The sequence below is a fragment of the Austrofundulus limnaeus genome, unplaced genomic scaffold, assembly GCF_001266775.1.
Source record: "Austrofundulus limnaeus strain Quisiro unplaced genomic scaffold, Austrofundulus_limnaeus-1.0 Scaffold4, whole genome shotgun sequence".
Classification (NCBI taxonomy): Eukaryota; Metazoa; Chordata; class Actinopteri; order Cyprinodontiformes; family Rivulidae; genus Austrofundulus; species Austrofundulus limnaeus.
The window spans coordinates 2965877-2980192 of record NW_013952406.1 but is presented as its reverse complement, the minus strand read 5'-3'; the positions used below and the strand labels follow the sequence as shown (position 1 = coordinate 2980192).

The following is a 14316-nucleotide window of genomic DNA, read 5'->3' as shown; positions in this document are numbered from 1 at the left end:
TGGCAGCAGTGAGCCGGCCATTTGGCTCCTCTACCTCTTGAGCGCCAGAGAGTAAGGGTAGCATTAGCATTGTGTAAACATTAGCTTTTTTTTCAGTAAGAGGTTTTTATTTAATAGAATTTTTGGACAAAAAAATCGCAATATATCGCAAAACATTGCCTTGCTTACAGTATCGCAATATATCGGGGTATATTGTATCGTGACCCCTCTGTTATGATATGTATCGTATCGCCAAATTCTTGCCAATACACAGCCCTAATGATTATGTAATTTTTCATTACTGATAGCCTCTAAAGTGTGTACAGTTCTAAAGCATAAAGCTCTAAAATGTACAAAGTTTATTATTCTTTTTTTATTGTTAAGGGTAAGTAGTTTTACCAAATGAACCCTGCTTTTCTTGACTTTAACTGGTAAATTCCTGCTGTTCACCTTATGCTTTTTGTTTGAAGCACACATAATAAAACCACAACCCTGCAAACATTCAAGGGAATGTTTGACGTCAAAAATATCTCAAAATTCAGCAGATTAAAAGAGTCTGGAAAAGCTGCAAATTTCAAAATGGGAATAGTGTAGGAAGCTCAGTCCCCCGTCGACTGTCTGAACAGCGTCATGGTTTATCTGACTTTACTCAGACATGACTCGTTTGTTTAAGCGTTCAAACTCTTGCATCTTTGTTGTGGGGAGAAGTGCGCAGAATCGYATCACTTAATGAAAGCAACATGCTCGAATTGTGCCAGAGTCTGTCATCTTAAAACCCAGCGTGCTTCCAGCCTTGCCTCTATTATTCTTAGCTTCTTTCTGAACTCCAATTCAGCTTCGAGCCTCTCATAAAATAACACTCGCATTTCCCCTCAGAGGTCTGCAATTTCTGCGACTCCTTCACATTATGTTCCCACATTATTATTTAGCGTGCGCGCTGGATAGGAAGGTGGGCCGAGCTGCCGTTAGCATGTGTATGTTGGCAGGGTGTGGCGCGGAGCGCGTCTGGTGATAATAGTTGGGCGAGTGTCGAAGGCAGGTATTACAGAGCTGCGTTGAGGAAGGGGGGCAGCGAGAAGGCCCATTTGTGAGGTGGGGCTGTGCTACCATTTATATAACTGCCTAGGAAGCAAGACATTTACTCACCCACACACTTTCCTTCTCCGCACCAGTGTTTACTGTGAGCTTCACACACATGTGGCACATGCTGAGTTCTAAGTAACCCTTTTGTCTTCGCAGGGATTCGTGCTGTGCCATTCAATCGCCGGGGGGACCGGCTCAGGACTGGGATCGTACCTGCTGGAGAAACTGAACGACAGGTCCGCAAAACGGACGCGCAGCTCGCTCGCGATCCGTTCTGTGTGTAAACAAAGTATTTCCCGCTCTACAGGTACCCAAAGAAACTGGTGCAGACGTACTCCGTTTTCCCGAACCAGGACGAGATGAGCGACGTGGTCGTTCAGCCGTACAACTCGCTGCTCACGCTGAAGAGGCTCACCCAGAATGCAGACTGTGTGGTGAGCAGCACTTCAGTGGTTGATTAATGCCAGTGCTTTCAAGATAAAAAGTGGTGCACAAGAAACACAGACATCCTCGCTTAAAATGGCCGTCAATCAAACTATCAAGAAAAAAAAGGACATCGAATAAAAATAATCCTTGTTAGTATATCTGTAGATATAAAAGACTATTAATGTCTTTAAGGTCCTCTGTTTTTGTAGTTCTGTAAATATCTACTACTTGAAGTACCACAGCTGGTTTTCCTTTATAGTTTGCTGGTAGAAAATACACTTTTCAGGCTTTTCCATTGCTTGTGTGGCAAACTAATAAAGACACAAATTGCAGTGGCAGCACTAAGGCCCAGGAAATCCAGCTTATTGAGTTTCTCTCTTAAATATGTGATTGTATTAGCCAGAGACACACTGGCAGTCTAATGGCGTTTCCTCTTTAATACCTACTTCCTCCAGGGTCTTGCATAAGGTCCTCATGTTGATTGAATTAGCTTGAGAGCTAATAAAATCTACTCTAAGAATCGGTCTCCCTGTTGCAACTATACACTGCGTCATTTATGGCCTGTTCTAACAACAGCACACTGTGAGACTTCTTAAGATGTTCCTTGACAGCATATTATTGTACGGACAGTGAATTTATTTATTTATTTATTTTTAATCGTCATTTGTCTAATATATCCACTCTGTGTTTTTCATTAGGTGGTGCTTGATAACACGGCTCTGAATCGTATCGCCACAGACAGGTTGCATATCCAGAATCCCTCGTTCTCCCAGATTAATCAGCTGGTGAGTGATCATAACTGGCTTTTTTTGGGGGGGTGGGGGATTCACTGGTTTTAATTAGAGATTTGTTCTGCATCGTACCTGACTGTTTCTGAACAAGAAGCAAATGTTCACCTGGCACTCGCTAAAAAAAAAAACCTCACAAACTTGTGTAGTGGGTTATTTGAAAATCAGACCGGATTGCAGCTTTCCTAGAAAAGATTTGCACATGGCTGCACTTTCCAAGTGGTATTATAACTTGTTTGACTAGTATGTTTTGAACAAACCCGTTTTAGGATTTGGAGATAAATGATCTCACATTTATTTGTTCAGTCCCCCCCCCCTTTTTTTTTCCCCTCCAAATAAACTCGACTGTTCTAAGAAACTGTCAAAAGGCAGCTGTACTTGTTTATTTTTTAATTCTTGGATATATGTCCCCTTCTCATTCAAGGAACTTTATCTATTCCAAATTGAAAGGTACAGCGTTTTTAAGCTTGTTGCTTAAACTTYAAACTTCACATGTTTTGGTTTTTAAYCTGAGAAAGCTCCTTGAATGAGAAGCAAAATGCCTGCAAGAGTCAAAAATAAATCTAGTTTTTTAAATTAAGTTTGTTAGGGTTGGCACATCCTGGATGACTGCAACTCTACTCTGCTTTTTAAACTTTGCTTTTTAGGTTTGTGGAATAGTCTTACAACAGTTTATATGTTTAAAAAAGATTACCAAGTTAAATTAATTTGGAAAGTGAGATTATTGTGTTTAGTAATGATATAAGATTCATTATGTTATTTTGTTTTTGTTGTCCCCCATCGCCGAGGCGGGGGACTTAGAAATGCAGAGTCCGTTACAATCTGAGAAAGCTGTAACTTTCTCACAGAAAGTCTAAAATGCACAAAACTTGGTATGAGTCATCCATGCTGCATGCCTGACCATACCATGTGGTCATTATCAAAGCCCCGCCCCCTGACAACAAGAAGCTACCTTTTACAAAATCCGTTACACCGTTGACATACATCTAAATTCCACATATTCCAGCCAATCTGCACCCAATTTTTATGGTCGATCCTAATCCACCCCACTACACGAATGCAACCCAATTTTGGGGGCGTGGCCTAATTAGACTTCACGCCGTTGACATACATTTGGCTATAAATTCCACATATTCCAGCCAATCTGCCCCCATTTCACTATGGTCAATCATAATCCTCCCAACTACAGGAACGCAGTCCAATTTTTTATTTATTTATTTACCGTTATTTAACCCAGCAATTGAGATCCCGGATCTCTTTTTCAAGGGCTGCCTGGGCCTGAAAGCAACCTYTTGCACATTTATGGAGGGCGTGYCCTAATTAGACATCACGCCGTTGACATACATTTGGCTCTAAARCACACATACATGATCTTATCTGAACCAAATTTTGTGTAAATCATAAGGGAGACCTTCTCAACWCGTTTGTGTAGCAGATCCCTATAGCCCCCCATCAGTCCGTCTGTTCACCTTATGAGATTATTTAAATTATAAAGGCCTGTGATGTTTCCAACAAAACTGCTAACAGTAGGTCACTACTGAATGGATGGGGGACATCAACGACGGTTCATGTTGAGTTCTATCTCTTTGTTTTGTTTTTGAATATGGGGATTGTTCAAGTTTTTGTTTGGTTGAAGTTGTTTTTTTTTATAGGGGGCAGGCATTATAAGAAGTTTTTTGCCCCATTTTCATTCAGTAATTGATTTACTTAGTTTTTTTAATGGCCTTTTGTTTTTCTTTATGAATGAAATAAATTAATAAATTAAAAAAAGATAACATCATGGCCAGGGGACTACAGATGAAAAATAGCCTTTTGGCTAATTCTGTCTTTTTCAGCCTATGAGTTATGTTTTTATTGAACTGCATTGTCCCCTTTTAAATAAATAATTAGAAAATAGCAGTACACTACAGCCTGACTGTAGCCTTAARAACACCTGATTGTTTGAAATTTCACACATCTAGGTTTCCACCATCATGTCTGCGAGCACGACCACCCTGCGTTACCCGGGCTATATGAACAACGACCTGATCGGTCTGATTGCTTCTCTCATCCCCACCCCTCGTCTCCACTTCCTCATGACTGGATACACCCCACTCACCACTGACCAGTCGGTGAGTGGGTTTTTTTTTTTAGCTCCTAAAACTCGCATTATTAAATGTTTCATCGTTTTTGAGATGGAGAGTCATAACCCAACTGCTTCTCAGGTTGCTAGTGTGAGGAAGACCACGGTGCTGGATGTGATGAGGAGGCTTCTGCAGCCTAAGAACGTGATGGTGTCCACAGGAAGAGAACGGCAGCCCAGCCACTGCTACATCGCCATCCTGAACATCATCCAGGGAGAGGTTGACCCCACGCAGGTACACCGTTTGAGTTATTGAGTTAGATCAGTTCCAAAACATAATCTTGACATGTCCTGATACATCTCAGTAATCCAGGTAGAAAAAAAATCAAAAAGAAAAAATAAGTAGGTCTTCTGGATGGGTTCTTCTTTAGTGAAACGTTTCATCTCTCGTCCAAGAGACTTCTTCAGTCTGGTGAGTTTCAGGTGAACTCAGCCTTATAAGCACTGCCTCCACATGGACAAACAGGTTGGTCACATGCAAAAGAGGGCCATCGAAGGTCAAACTCATTAGACTGAAGAAGTCTCTTGGACGAGAGACGAAACYTTTCACTAAAGAAGAACCCATCCAGAGGACCTACTTATTTGTTCTTTTTGATCACCTTGATGTTTTTAAACTTGTTTGGACTCTGTAGGTGCATAAAAGCCTTCAAAGGATCCGGGAGCGCAAACTTGCCAACTTCATCCCCTGGGGTCCTGCCAGCATCCAGGTGGCTTTATCCAGGAGGTCCCCGTACCTGGCGTCTGCTCACAGAGTCAGCGGCCTGATGATGGCCAACCACACAAGCATCTCCTCCGTAAGAGCTCCTTAAAACTGTTTTAGCTTATTCTCCCACAGGGTGAAGACATCAGACATTTCAAAGTTTGTGGGTTTTTTTTTCACTTCGTTTAAAATGTAAGATGGGAAATTAAAAGTGGATAAGAAATTCAAGAAATCCCCTCCAGGTGGTAAGACTGTTACAGTTTCAGGACCTGAATTTAAGAGGAAATTTAAATCAGTTTAGTGCCATTCCAGATTTAGTTTTTATTTCCCATAAAGCAGAGGTGAAGAAATGAAACAAAAAGAGTTGTGATGTTAAGGCATTCCCAGCAGGAACATGAAATTTCCTCTGTTCAAGTGATTTAAATGACATTTTGGTCTCTCTCTCTTTCTGTTGCTGCCCCAGCTGTTTGAGCGGACGTGCCGGCAGTACGACAAACTGCGAAAGCGCGAGGCCTTCCTGGAGCAGTTCCGTAAAGAGGATATGTTCAAGGACAACTTTGATGAGCTGGACAACTCTCGTGAAGTTGTCCAGCAGCTGGTGGACGAGTACACCGCCGCAACACGGCCCGATTACATTTCCTGGGGCACGCAGGAGCAGTGAACAGACTTTGGATTCTGCTACAGTTCACTCAGGATTCACGCTAATTTATCCCACATTAGCTCTCGACGTTTATCCTACAGTCGTGTCTCAGTTGTTAAGAGTGTAGCTGCTTGTTTTGACAATTATTTATTGGTATGTGATAAAGGTGCTGGCTCTTTAAAAGGGAAACAAAAGCAATTTAAAAACGGGGATTGATGTTAATACTGACTTTCAAATTAACCAAAGTCTTTTCCTAAAAAAAAATCTAATCCCTACTTGGTTTATAAATAATCATTTGTATAAATATTTCATTAAAAGTACTAATATATGAAACAAAACTTGTTTTTGACACAATCCCTAGTTTTCCTGTTCCACACCTCTCATAGATTCACTTTTTTCCCAGCAATGTTTAACTTGTTGCCTTCTGCTCTATTTTTTTATACAGAGTACAGTCTAGTTTTGTGACCTGGGTTTACAGGAACATCCCTACAGAATGTAGGAAAGACAGAATGCATAGCTTTATGGTTAATGTAGATTTCTACCATACCTCACATTTCTCACATTGTGCATTGTACCATCTGTTTGCTGCTGATACTCTGCTTATGTTGTCACTGTTTATGACAAGCGAGAATGTTAGTTTGAAGTTAGGCTGGTGTTAAATATGACATTTAAACTGTTTGGAAGCATTTGTTGGTTAAAATAACAGTGTTCAATGTTAAAACTGACACTTACTGTGTGTAAATACTGTATACTTTAAAGAATAGTTGGCTCACTGGCATCCTCTGTAGTGTTTAAAGAGAATATACTATCTCCTGTTGCTTTGCTTGTTGGACCTGTAAGAAAAATAAACTTGTTCTTTTTTTTTTATTAATTACTGTATTCTGTCTTTTGATCCGAAGACACAGTTTTTCTTTAAAAAACACTCATGGAGCTGGTGTCCCACAAGCCTGTTTAATTACATTAAGGTTCATTACCTGCAGGGAACATAAAGAAACGACTATTCAGAGTCTTACCTGGTCTATTGGTCCCAGACTGCAAACTTTATCAAGGTTTTCTAATTAAAACCAGTGGACTCAAAACTGCTTCACAAATCTAAATTGCTTATATTAAAGGCTCGACATCACCCACAGCCTCTCTAGCCAGAGTTTACGACAAAGATTATATGTTGGGAAAATGAACTGAACCTGTTTTGATTAAACCACAAAAGTAAAAGTTTTGCACATTTCCATGTATTGTTACAGGATTCCACATTCATAATGAGCGTGATTCTCAGGTGCTACAATGAATTTTAGCTCAATATCTGCAATTAACTGAGTTCTAGCTGTTTAATTCATTCATTAATATAAAAAGAAAATCTATAAACTACAATAAAAAACTCAAGTCAGAGGAAATTAAAAAAAGCAAGAATATAGCAATATTACAGCCTTTTGTGTGTGTGTGTGTATATATATATATTTTTTTCAACAAACTAGCATTTACCGTCTTAAATGTAATGTTGATTACATGTGGCAGCCATCTTGAATTGGCTTGAATTTATTGRGTTGTAGCTGTGCATCCAGTGGTTACTTTCTGAAAGTTTCTATAAATTAAACCAGTGGTTCATGAGATATTTTACTAACAGCTGTGCACAGACAAGCAATAACACCATTGCCCATCTTTGGCCTCAATGACATTTTGTTAAGTATTAGTGATTAGCTGAACAAAAGAACCAATGACAGCATGGTAAAACAGGTATTTTTTTATTAATAATTACAACAACAGTATTTATAGTTTTTATTGCACTCCCAGGTTAGTTAAAAATAATAGTGCAATTGAATATATTACATTACATATTACATTAAAAAGGTACCATGCAGCATACAAACAAGCTTAATACTAAGCAAAGACATCTGCAATTTTTTTTCTTCTTTCCTTTTTTCATGTAGCTTGGAGCTGCCTGCAGCTGCAGTGGAAAAAAAAAGCTAAAGACTTGCTTCTGAGRCAGGGACAGGGTAATGACTTGTCAAGGCATTTTACGGTGAAGAAACTAAAGTTTTTTAGGTTATTTTAAGGGGTTGTGTAGTAGACAGAACTGTAGTGCTATTTGTACAAAACATACCTACAAAAAAAAAAAACAAGTCGTACATCAAACTATTGGAAATGAATCAAACTCTACCTATTTGAGTATGRATATAGGTATTCTGTCTGCATTCYTGAAAAATATCATCTAAAATATGATTTTTTTTTTATCTTTGGTCCATGCTCAAACTCATGACCAGGCAATACTTTGGCTTCACACAAGTATTCAAATMTTGAACAGAAAAAGAGCTACACAGAGTTAACACACAAGGTGCTTTAGAGAGCAGAGTCAAAACCATCTATGGCCCGGTCAGTTAAAGCAAACCTAATATCAGAAAAAGCCTACATTTAAGACCGAAAGTACACTTAAAAAAAGGGGTGAAGTCTGCATAAATACAAAAAAATAACCATGGCCAGATTAGAAAACTGTTTGACTAAATGGCAGGGGACAGATGGCGCTCTGCATGGGGAATACACCAGTCACTTTTTAATTTATCGAAGTTATTAAGCTTTGTGGCATTCTTTCTATTATATATACATTATAAAAATAAACAAAGAAGCACCTGTTATCTTCAGCATAACAAAGCTGAATTGGGATAGTTAAGTGACTCAAGCAAAGTTAGCCAGTCAAGTGTTATCCAAGTTTCATGTCCAGGGCTACAGCCAGGACAAGCAGCACGACAAAGGAGAAATCAGAGCATTTGGTGGCAACGTGGTGGGAAAAAAAAACAGCTCCTAAATCCTTTGATTTCTCTGAAACACAGTCCTGAATGTGACATCAGAGAAATGTTTTGTTTTTGTGATCAAACTGAAACAGTTAACCCGTTAGAATGGAGGTCTACAAAYCGAAGGCAGCCAAAGTGACTCGACTACAACGGAGCTCAACATCTGCTTCCAGTTCCAAGTTCAAATGGCTCAATGCATCAACAGTTCCAGGTAATGCAAGCCCATCCGGGACCTTGTGAAAACGGACTTTCTGATGAACGGGTCAGCATAGGGGCACGTGAGAAAAAGCATCAGAGTGTGTGTGTGCGTGGCTGAGAAACAGATCAGCAAAAACCAGGCGGGTTGATGAGTGTATAACTGAGTGTTCTCAACACTCTTCCAGCAGTGCGTGAAGGATGACCGCCTTCATGGGAAGGCAAATCCAATATGGCACACCCCAGGAGATACAGAGGAGGTTAAAGGGTAGTGTTTTCACTCGAAGCTAGAGCTTTCTGATGGGAGCACCACAGCTTATGGTTACTGCAAGTCTKGAGTTTTTTGATGCGACACGACTCGTGTCAACATCTTGTCGAAGAAGGCAGAGCGAGGTTGGTTTCTGGGTGATTTTGTGCTCAAAAGCCGAGCCCCTTGTCTTACCCTCCCCAACTCCTCTTTAGTCATTTTATGGCTGAGTCTTTCATACAATGGAGTATTAGGTTCCCTCAGACGTTTGGTTCTTTTTTTATTTTTGAGATTGAAATTGTAAGCGTTGAGAGTAAATATTTTTGACAGAAAAAAAGTGTCAAATTTATTGACGGAAAACGTTGCAATGTTGAAAAAATTAAGTTGTCTTTCTGCACTGCTCCTGAGCCCAACTGTTTTTGTTTCAGTGATGCCCCTCACAGAAGAGTTAAGTTGTTGCAACACCATTGCAGTGAGGATGTACTGGGGGGAATTTACTTTTATGTGTGAGTGTTATGGGTGCACTTTTAATTGATTATCTTCAAAATAACATGGAATATTTCAACTGTACCATGCTGAAGTAAATTTAATCACTCATGCTGCAGAAAAACCTCACAGACCTTGGTTTTGTCCTTCACAATAAGAGGCTGAGTGCTAACCTAAAAATCTCTCTTGAAATATTTGACACTTTTATTTTCAGTGAAACTGACACTGCAGCCTATGTCACCAAAGATTTTGAGTATTTAAAAGTCAGTACCCGATGWATGTGTTTGAGGCTCTTATTGTGAAGGAAACAAATTCTGAGTAATAAACTGCACATTGGATTAATATAAAATGCATGCTATTTTGTAGTTAGCAGAGTAAAATACACCTATAACCATCAGATTCAAGAGTAATGACCTAAAAACAAATGAAACAATTACAATCCAGATTAGGAGTACAGCAAGATTCACTCCCTTTGARTTAAGTCCTTCAACATTGCAACTTTCTTCTGTCAATTAAATCAGCCGTTTTATTGATTTCCAACATTAGAATCTCAACATTTACATTTTAAAATCAAAACTTAAAAAAGAAACGCTACTCTTTTTTTTTCTTCTTCTGAGTYGCCCTAATACGCCGTCGTAGCCTTTCATCTAGAAAGCTCAGCAAAGGTTTATTTTCAATGGACGAGGAGGGAAAACAGCCCTTTCTTTGTTTTGACGGCTGTGCTATTCCCAGTGGAAGAGGCACAGGGATCCTGAGGACTGGTGGAGGGGAGGGTGGGAGGGTGTTATCTTGACACAAGTTCTTCTCAGACAGGGTGAGAGGGCAGCTCCAGAAGTGTGGGCGTTGGTGTCGAGGCCAGGTGACAGAACCCAAACTCCGTGCTTTCTGTGATGGTGATGTCTGGTTCCTCCCCTTTTTCTCGCTGGTGATGGATGGCGCTGAAATARGCATTCATGAGCTGCATGATCTCAGTCAGCTGCGTTGGAGAGACAGAGAGAGAGCGAGAGGTCAAATTGGTGGCAGACTCAGTGTCTGTCTGCACTGTCACAGATGATGTCATCTAGAACCCCCACAAGCAGAGAAAGCATGATGTTWAACAACAAAGCAGAAGTATTTATTGCCCACCACTGAAGGCAAAGCAGTGATAATCAGGGGCGGAGCCAGAGGGGTGGCAGGGCACCTGATTGGCCATCCAAAGTGCCACCCTCAAATAATTAGCAAGTGGGTGCGGATCTTGAATTTTGTATTTGTATTTAGATTTTGTTAAAGATTGTTCTCTGATACTAGTGTAATAAATACATTTTCAGTCGTGATTGTTCAAAAATGGCTGAATTATAGCCCTTTGTAAAACTAGCATTAGTGGTTAGCTTAATTAGGGATTAGCATCAGCAATCAGTGTGTGATCATTCTTAGCTAGTCCACAACAAGTTTCTTAAGAATAAGTCTTAAAATGGCTGAATTATAGCCTTTTAAAGTTAGCTGTGGTGGCCATATTGAACTGTTGATTAGCATTTGGAATCTGGTTAAGATTATTTGTGGCTACTTCTACACTAGTCTTCAGCTGTGTATGTCTAAAAATGGCTAAATAATAAGTTGTGACTAGTAGGGGTGCAACAATACAGAAAATTCACGATTTGGTTTGGTTCGATACTTTAGTGTCACGGTTCGATATTTTTTTGATACAAAAAAGAGAAATTTGCATGCCCCTTTTAACTTGTAATTTATTTAAATTAATTATGAACATTTGTTTAACCTCAAAAGTACAGTTTTTAAATTAAATGTTGCTGAAACAGCAAGTTTCTCAGTGGATCTGCGCTCAACAATGCAGCCTAGGTGGAGTAGTCGAACACAGATCCACTGATTCTTCAACACAGAGCATCTTCAGAAGACAAGTTGATAAAGTAAATTTTAAAAATCTGTATTGTTCAATATAAATGTGTACTGAACCTAAAGCACTGTTCGATACGGGTACATGTATTGTTGCACCCCTAGTGACTAGCTATCAGCGTACTTTTTATCATTCTTAGCTCCGATCACAAACTTTCAGCTCAAGATTTCTTATAACAGTAAAATTAAAGCTTTTTTAAAATTAACCATGGTGGCCAACTTGAATTTCATTTTATTTTTTTTATTTAAAAGGGGCAATATTATGTATTTTTCAGGCATATATTTAAATTCTATACCATAATAAAAGTAACTATGTCACCTTCAGTTGTTATTAAAATGTTTATATGTTTAAATAGAAAATAAACGTGACTTCTCATTATATCTGTTTCTAAACGCCTTGAAATTAGCCTCCGTCTCTTTAAGAACCTCCTTCCGCTACTGTCCCGCCCATTTTAGCATGGGGCTGGGTGTGTGTGTGTGCTCTGTGATGAGGAAGCTCAGCTTGGAGACACAGCCCAGAGGAGGAGCTGACCCCCAAAAGGCGGTTCTAGTCCCAACCGACTGTTTTTGCTCCCCTGCCTGGCTGCCTCAGGACACTACAGGATTTCTCAAACATGCATGAATGAGTCAAAGAAAGACTCTGGGCATGTTTTTGATGAGAAGATAACATTATAACATGATACACAACTCAAAAAAAGTTGATTTCACATGACATTGCTCCTTTAATTTGACCTTTATCTATACAGGTCGTCCCCCAATTTCCAAATSTACAGTGCTTTTCTTTATTTGTATGTGCCCACATAAAAAAAACACCTGAGCCACCCCTTGCAAAAAAAGTCTAGCTCCGCCCCTGGTGATAATGTTTTTGCTTGTGTATGTGAATACAGTTTGTTCTCTTCTGATCATAGTGTGATTCTGGTTTATAACTCCAACATTTAAAAGTGGCAGGAGATATGCTTTCCTTAAGAAACTTCTTAGACTTTAATTTGTCTAGCAGCCTTTGCAGAAATAAAATATGAAACATGTTTTTGAGGATTTAGCACGGCTCCTCTCTAAACCACAATGACAAATGTCTTTTTTTTTCTGCTCATGCTTCTCTAACTGAGACAGTCCTGAGTAAAACAGTCACCTGCTTTTAATATTTAACATTAATGCTTCATCCAGCAACTAATATTGTTTCATCCTTAAATCCGAGGCTAACGATAATCAAATCAGCTTTCTTTTCCCATGCCCGGCGGCTGAGAGTCCTTCCTATTAATGCCGGAGCTAAAGTTCATAAAAGTCTTTCTGAGCTGAACTCCAGTTCGCCTGTGAGTCCAATAAATAAATAAAAGCCACTTTTGTGCCTCATGAGAGATCACAGAGGGATTTTTTGTTCCGTGTGGGAAGATGCAAGGAAATCAGTTCAGTGAAAGGCAAGATTTGTTCTCAAGAGAGCGTGGGGGGGTGGGGGAGGGTGTCTGTCTGGAAGAACATCCATGTTTCTGAGAAATGTTTAGCCTAATATTTTAATCTAACCACAGCAATAAAACGTACCCACATGCCATTTAATCCCAGGAAGTTAAACTGGTGGTGGTTAGCACTGGTTGGAGAGAAGAGACAGGTTGTGTGTTGTTTGTGCAGACCAAATTAATGAGTGTTTTTAAGGTCGGTCGAAGAACTGGAAGGAAGGGGCGGTTATCATGAGCAGACACTGTGCGTCTTTTATGCTGCGGAACACAGCTGGATAATGTGACTTCTTGACCCTATTCTAGCTTTGGTGAAAGGTTATTTCTGAGCACAGTGAAGAGGAAAAAAAAGCTTCAACATACTTTTGTTTTCTGCAAATCCAGCATCTAAGCCATATTTACCTTGGTGGTTTCAAATATCAGATCCCGGTCCCCTGCTGTGATCCTGAAGGTATTGCTGTCAGACACGCCGTAAGAGCAGATCTGTCCATAAGGGAAAGACTCCAGCGCTTCTGATTCTCCCTGCTTGTACAGAGACACGGACGTAGCAGCTACACCCAGCCACAGCTTCTGTGAAAAATTCCCTGTTGAGCTCTGCAGGCAGATAGAGGCAATCAAACGTCAGAGAAGTCCACAGGAGCAATGGTGAAAGGTCAGCTCACAAAACTTACAATATAAAAGTCCACTTCATAAAGAGTGCATCCAAAGCCTGACCACTGGCGTGCAATTGTGAGGTAGGCAGCCATACTGTCCCTGCGGCTGTAACCAGCCAGATCCCTCCACCGCTCCAAGATGGAAGCCATGACAGCCGCCGACTCCTCCTTCAGCCGACTCCGCAGCAGCTTGTCGTGCTCCACCTTCTGTTTGTGCGCGGCTGCAGCCATGTGGCTCCACAGGGTCCCGGACAGGAGGCTGGTAGGGAAGCGCTGCGTCGCGGGACAGCCCTGAGCCGCCACCTGACACGGTGGCACCGCCTGGGGGGCCGAGAGAGACAACAGGACTCTGGTTTCAAGCATGTGACCCGGGACCAGCTCGTCCAGGGGTGGGCAGGGGGCGTGAGTGCTGAAGTCTCCCATCAGTGACTGAAGCCTCAGGGCAGCCAGAGCCTGCAGGTCCTCCTCACAGGCTGGCAGCTGACCACGCACCACCATCTCATGGCACTGCAGCAGCAAAACAGACGAAAGTAATAAGTAGTGTTTGCTGGTAATAACCTCGGGCCTGCTATCAATCCACTCTGCCCCCGCCCTGTTTGATTCTGTCTCATAAATCTTTTAAAAGAATCTTCAGGAAAGTGTTTTGAACGAAGCCAGTCCTGGCTGCCTCTTGGCTCTGCTGAGCCTCAGCCAACGCTCTTAGTCACACTTATTGTACTCGGCAAGGTTATAATACTTTAGGATTTTTCTTTATAGTTTAGTTTTATTTCATTGTGACTTTTTTTCTTTTAATTCAGTTAGTTTAAATTTTAATTAGTTTTTGCAGTGGATTTGCTAGTTTTTATTAGTTATTATTGCATTTTTAATGTTTAGTTTTAG

At 40.4% G+C, this 14316-nt stretch overlaps 2 protein-coding genes across 3 annotated transcripts in view; one reads left to right on the top strand and one right to left on the bottom strand.

The window, feature by feature from the left end:
• Positions 1–6609, top strand: part of tubg1 (tubulin, gamma 1) — a 10224-nt gene extending 3615 nt beyond the window's left edge. Inside the window, exons 5-11 of the mRNA XM_014023423.1 lie at positions 1219–1298; positions 1370–1496; positions 2187–2273; positions 4238–4387; positions 4481–4633; positions 5031–5192; positions 5562–6609. Coding sequence (XP_013878877.1) covers positions 1219–1298; positions 1370–1496; positions 2187–2273; positions 4238–4387; positions 4481–4633; positions 5031–5192; positions 5562–5759 — 957 coding nt within the window. The 3' untranslated portion in view covers positions 5760–6609. The remainder of the gene's footprint in view (positions 1–1218; positions 1299–1369; positions 1497–2186; positions 2274–4237; positions 4388–4480; positions 4634–5030; positions 5193–5561) is intronic.
• Positions 6610–7461: 852 nt separating this feature from the next.
• plekhh3 (pleckstrin homology, MyTH4 and FERM domain containing H3) overlaps positions 7462–14316 on the bottom strand; it is a 38530-nt gene continuing 31675 nt past the window's right edge. For both annotated transcript variants that reach the window (XM_014023395.1, XM_014023403.1), the window contains 3 exons: positions 13456–13944; positions 13187–13378; positions 7462–10425 (listed from right to left, as the gene is read on the bottom strand). In XM_014023395.1, the coding sequence (XP_013878849.1) occupies positions 10255–10425; positions 13187–13378; positions 13456–13944 (852 nt within the window). In that variant the 3' untranslated portion in view covers positions 7462–10254. The remainder of the gene's footprint in view (positions 10426–13186; positions 13379–13455; positions 13945–14316) is intronic.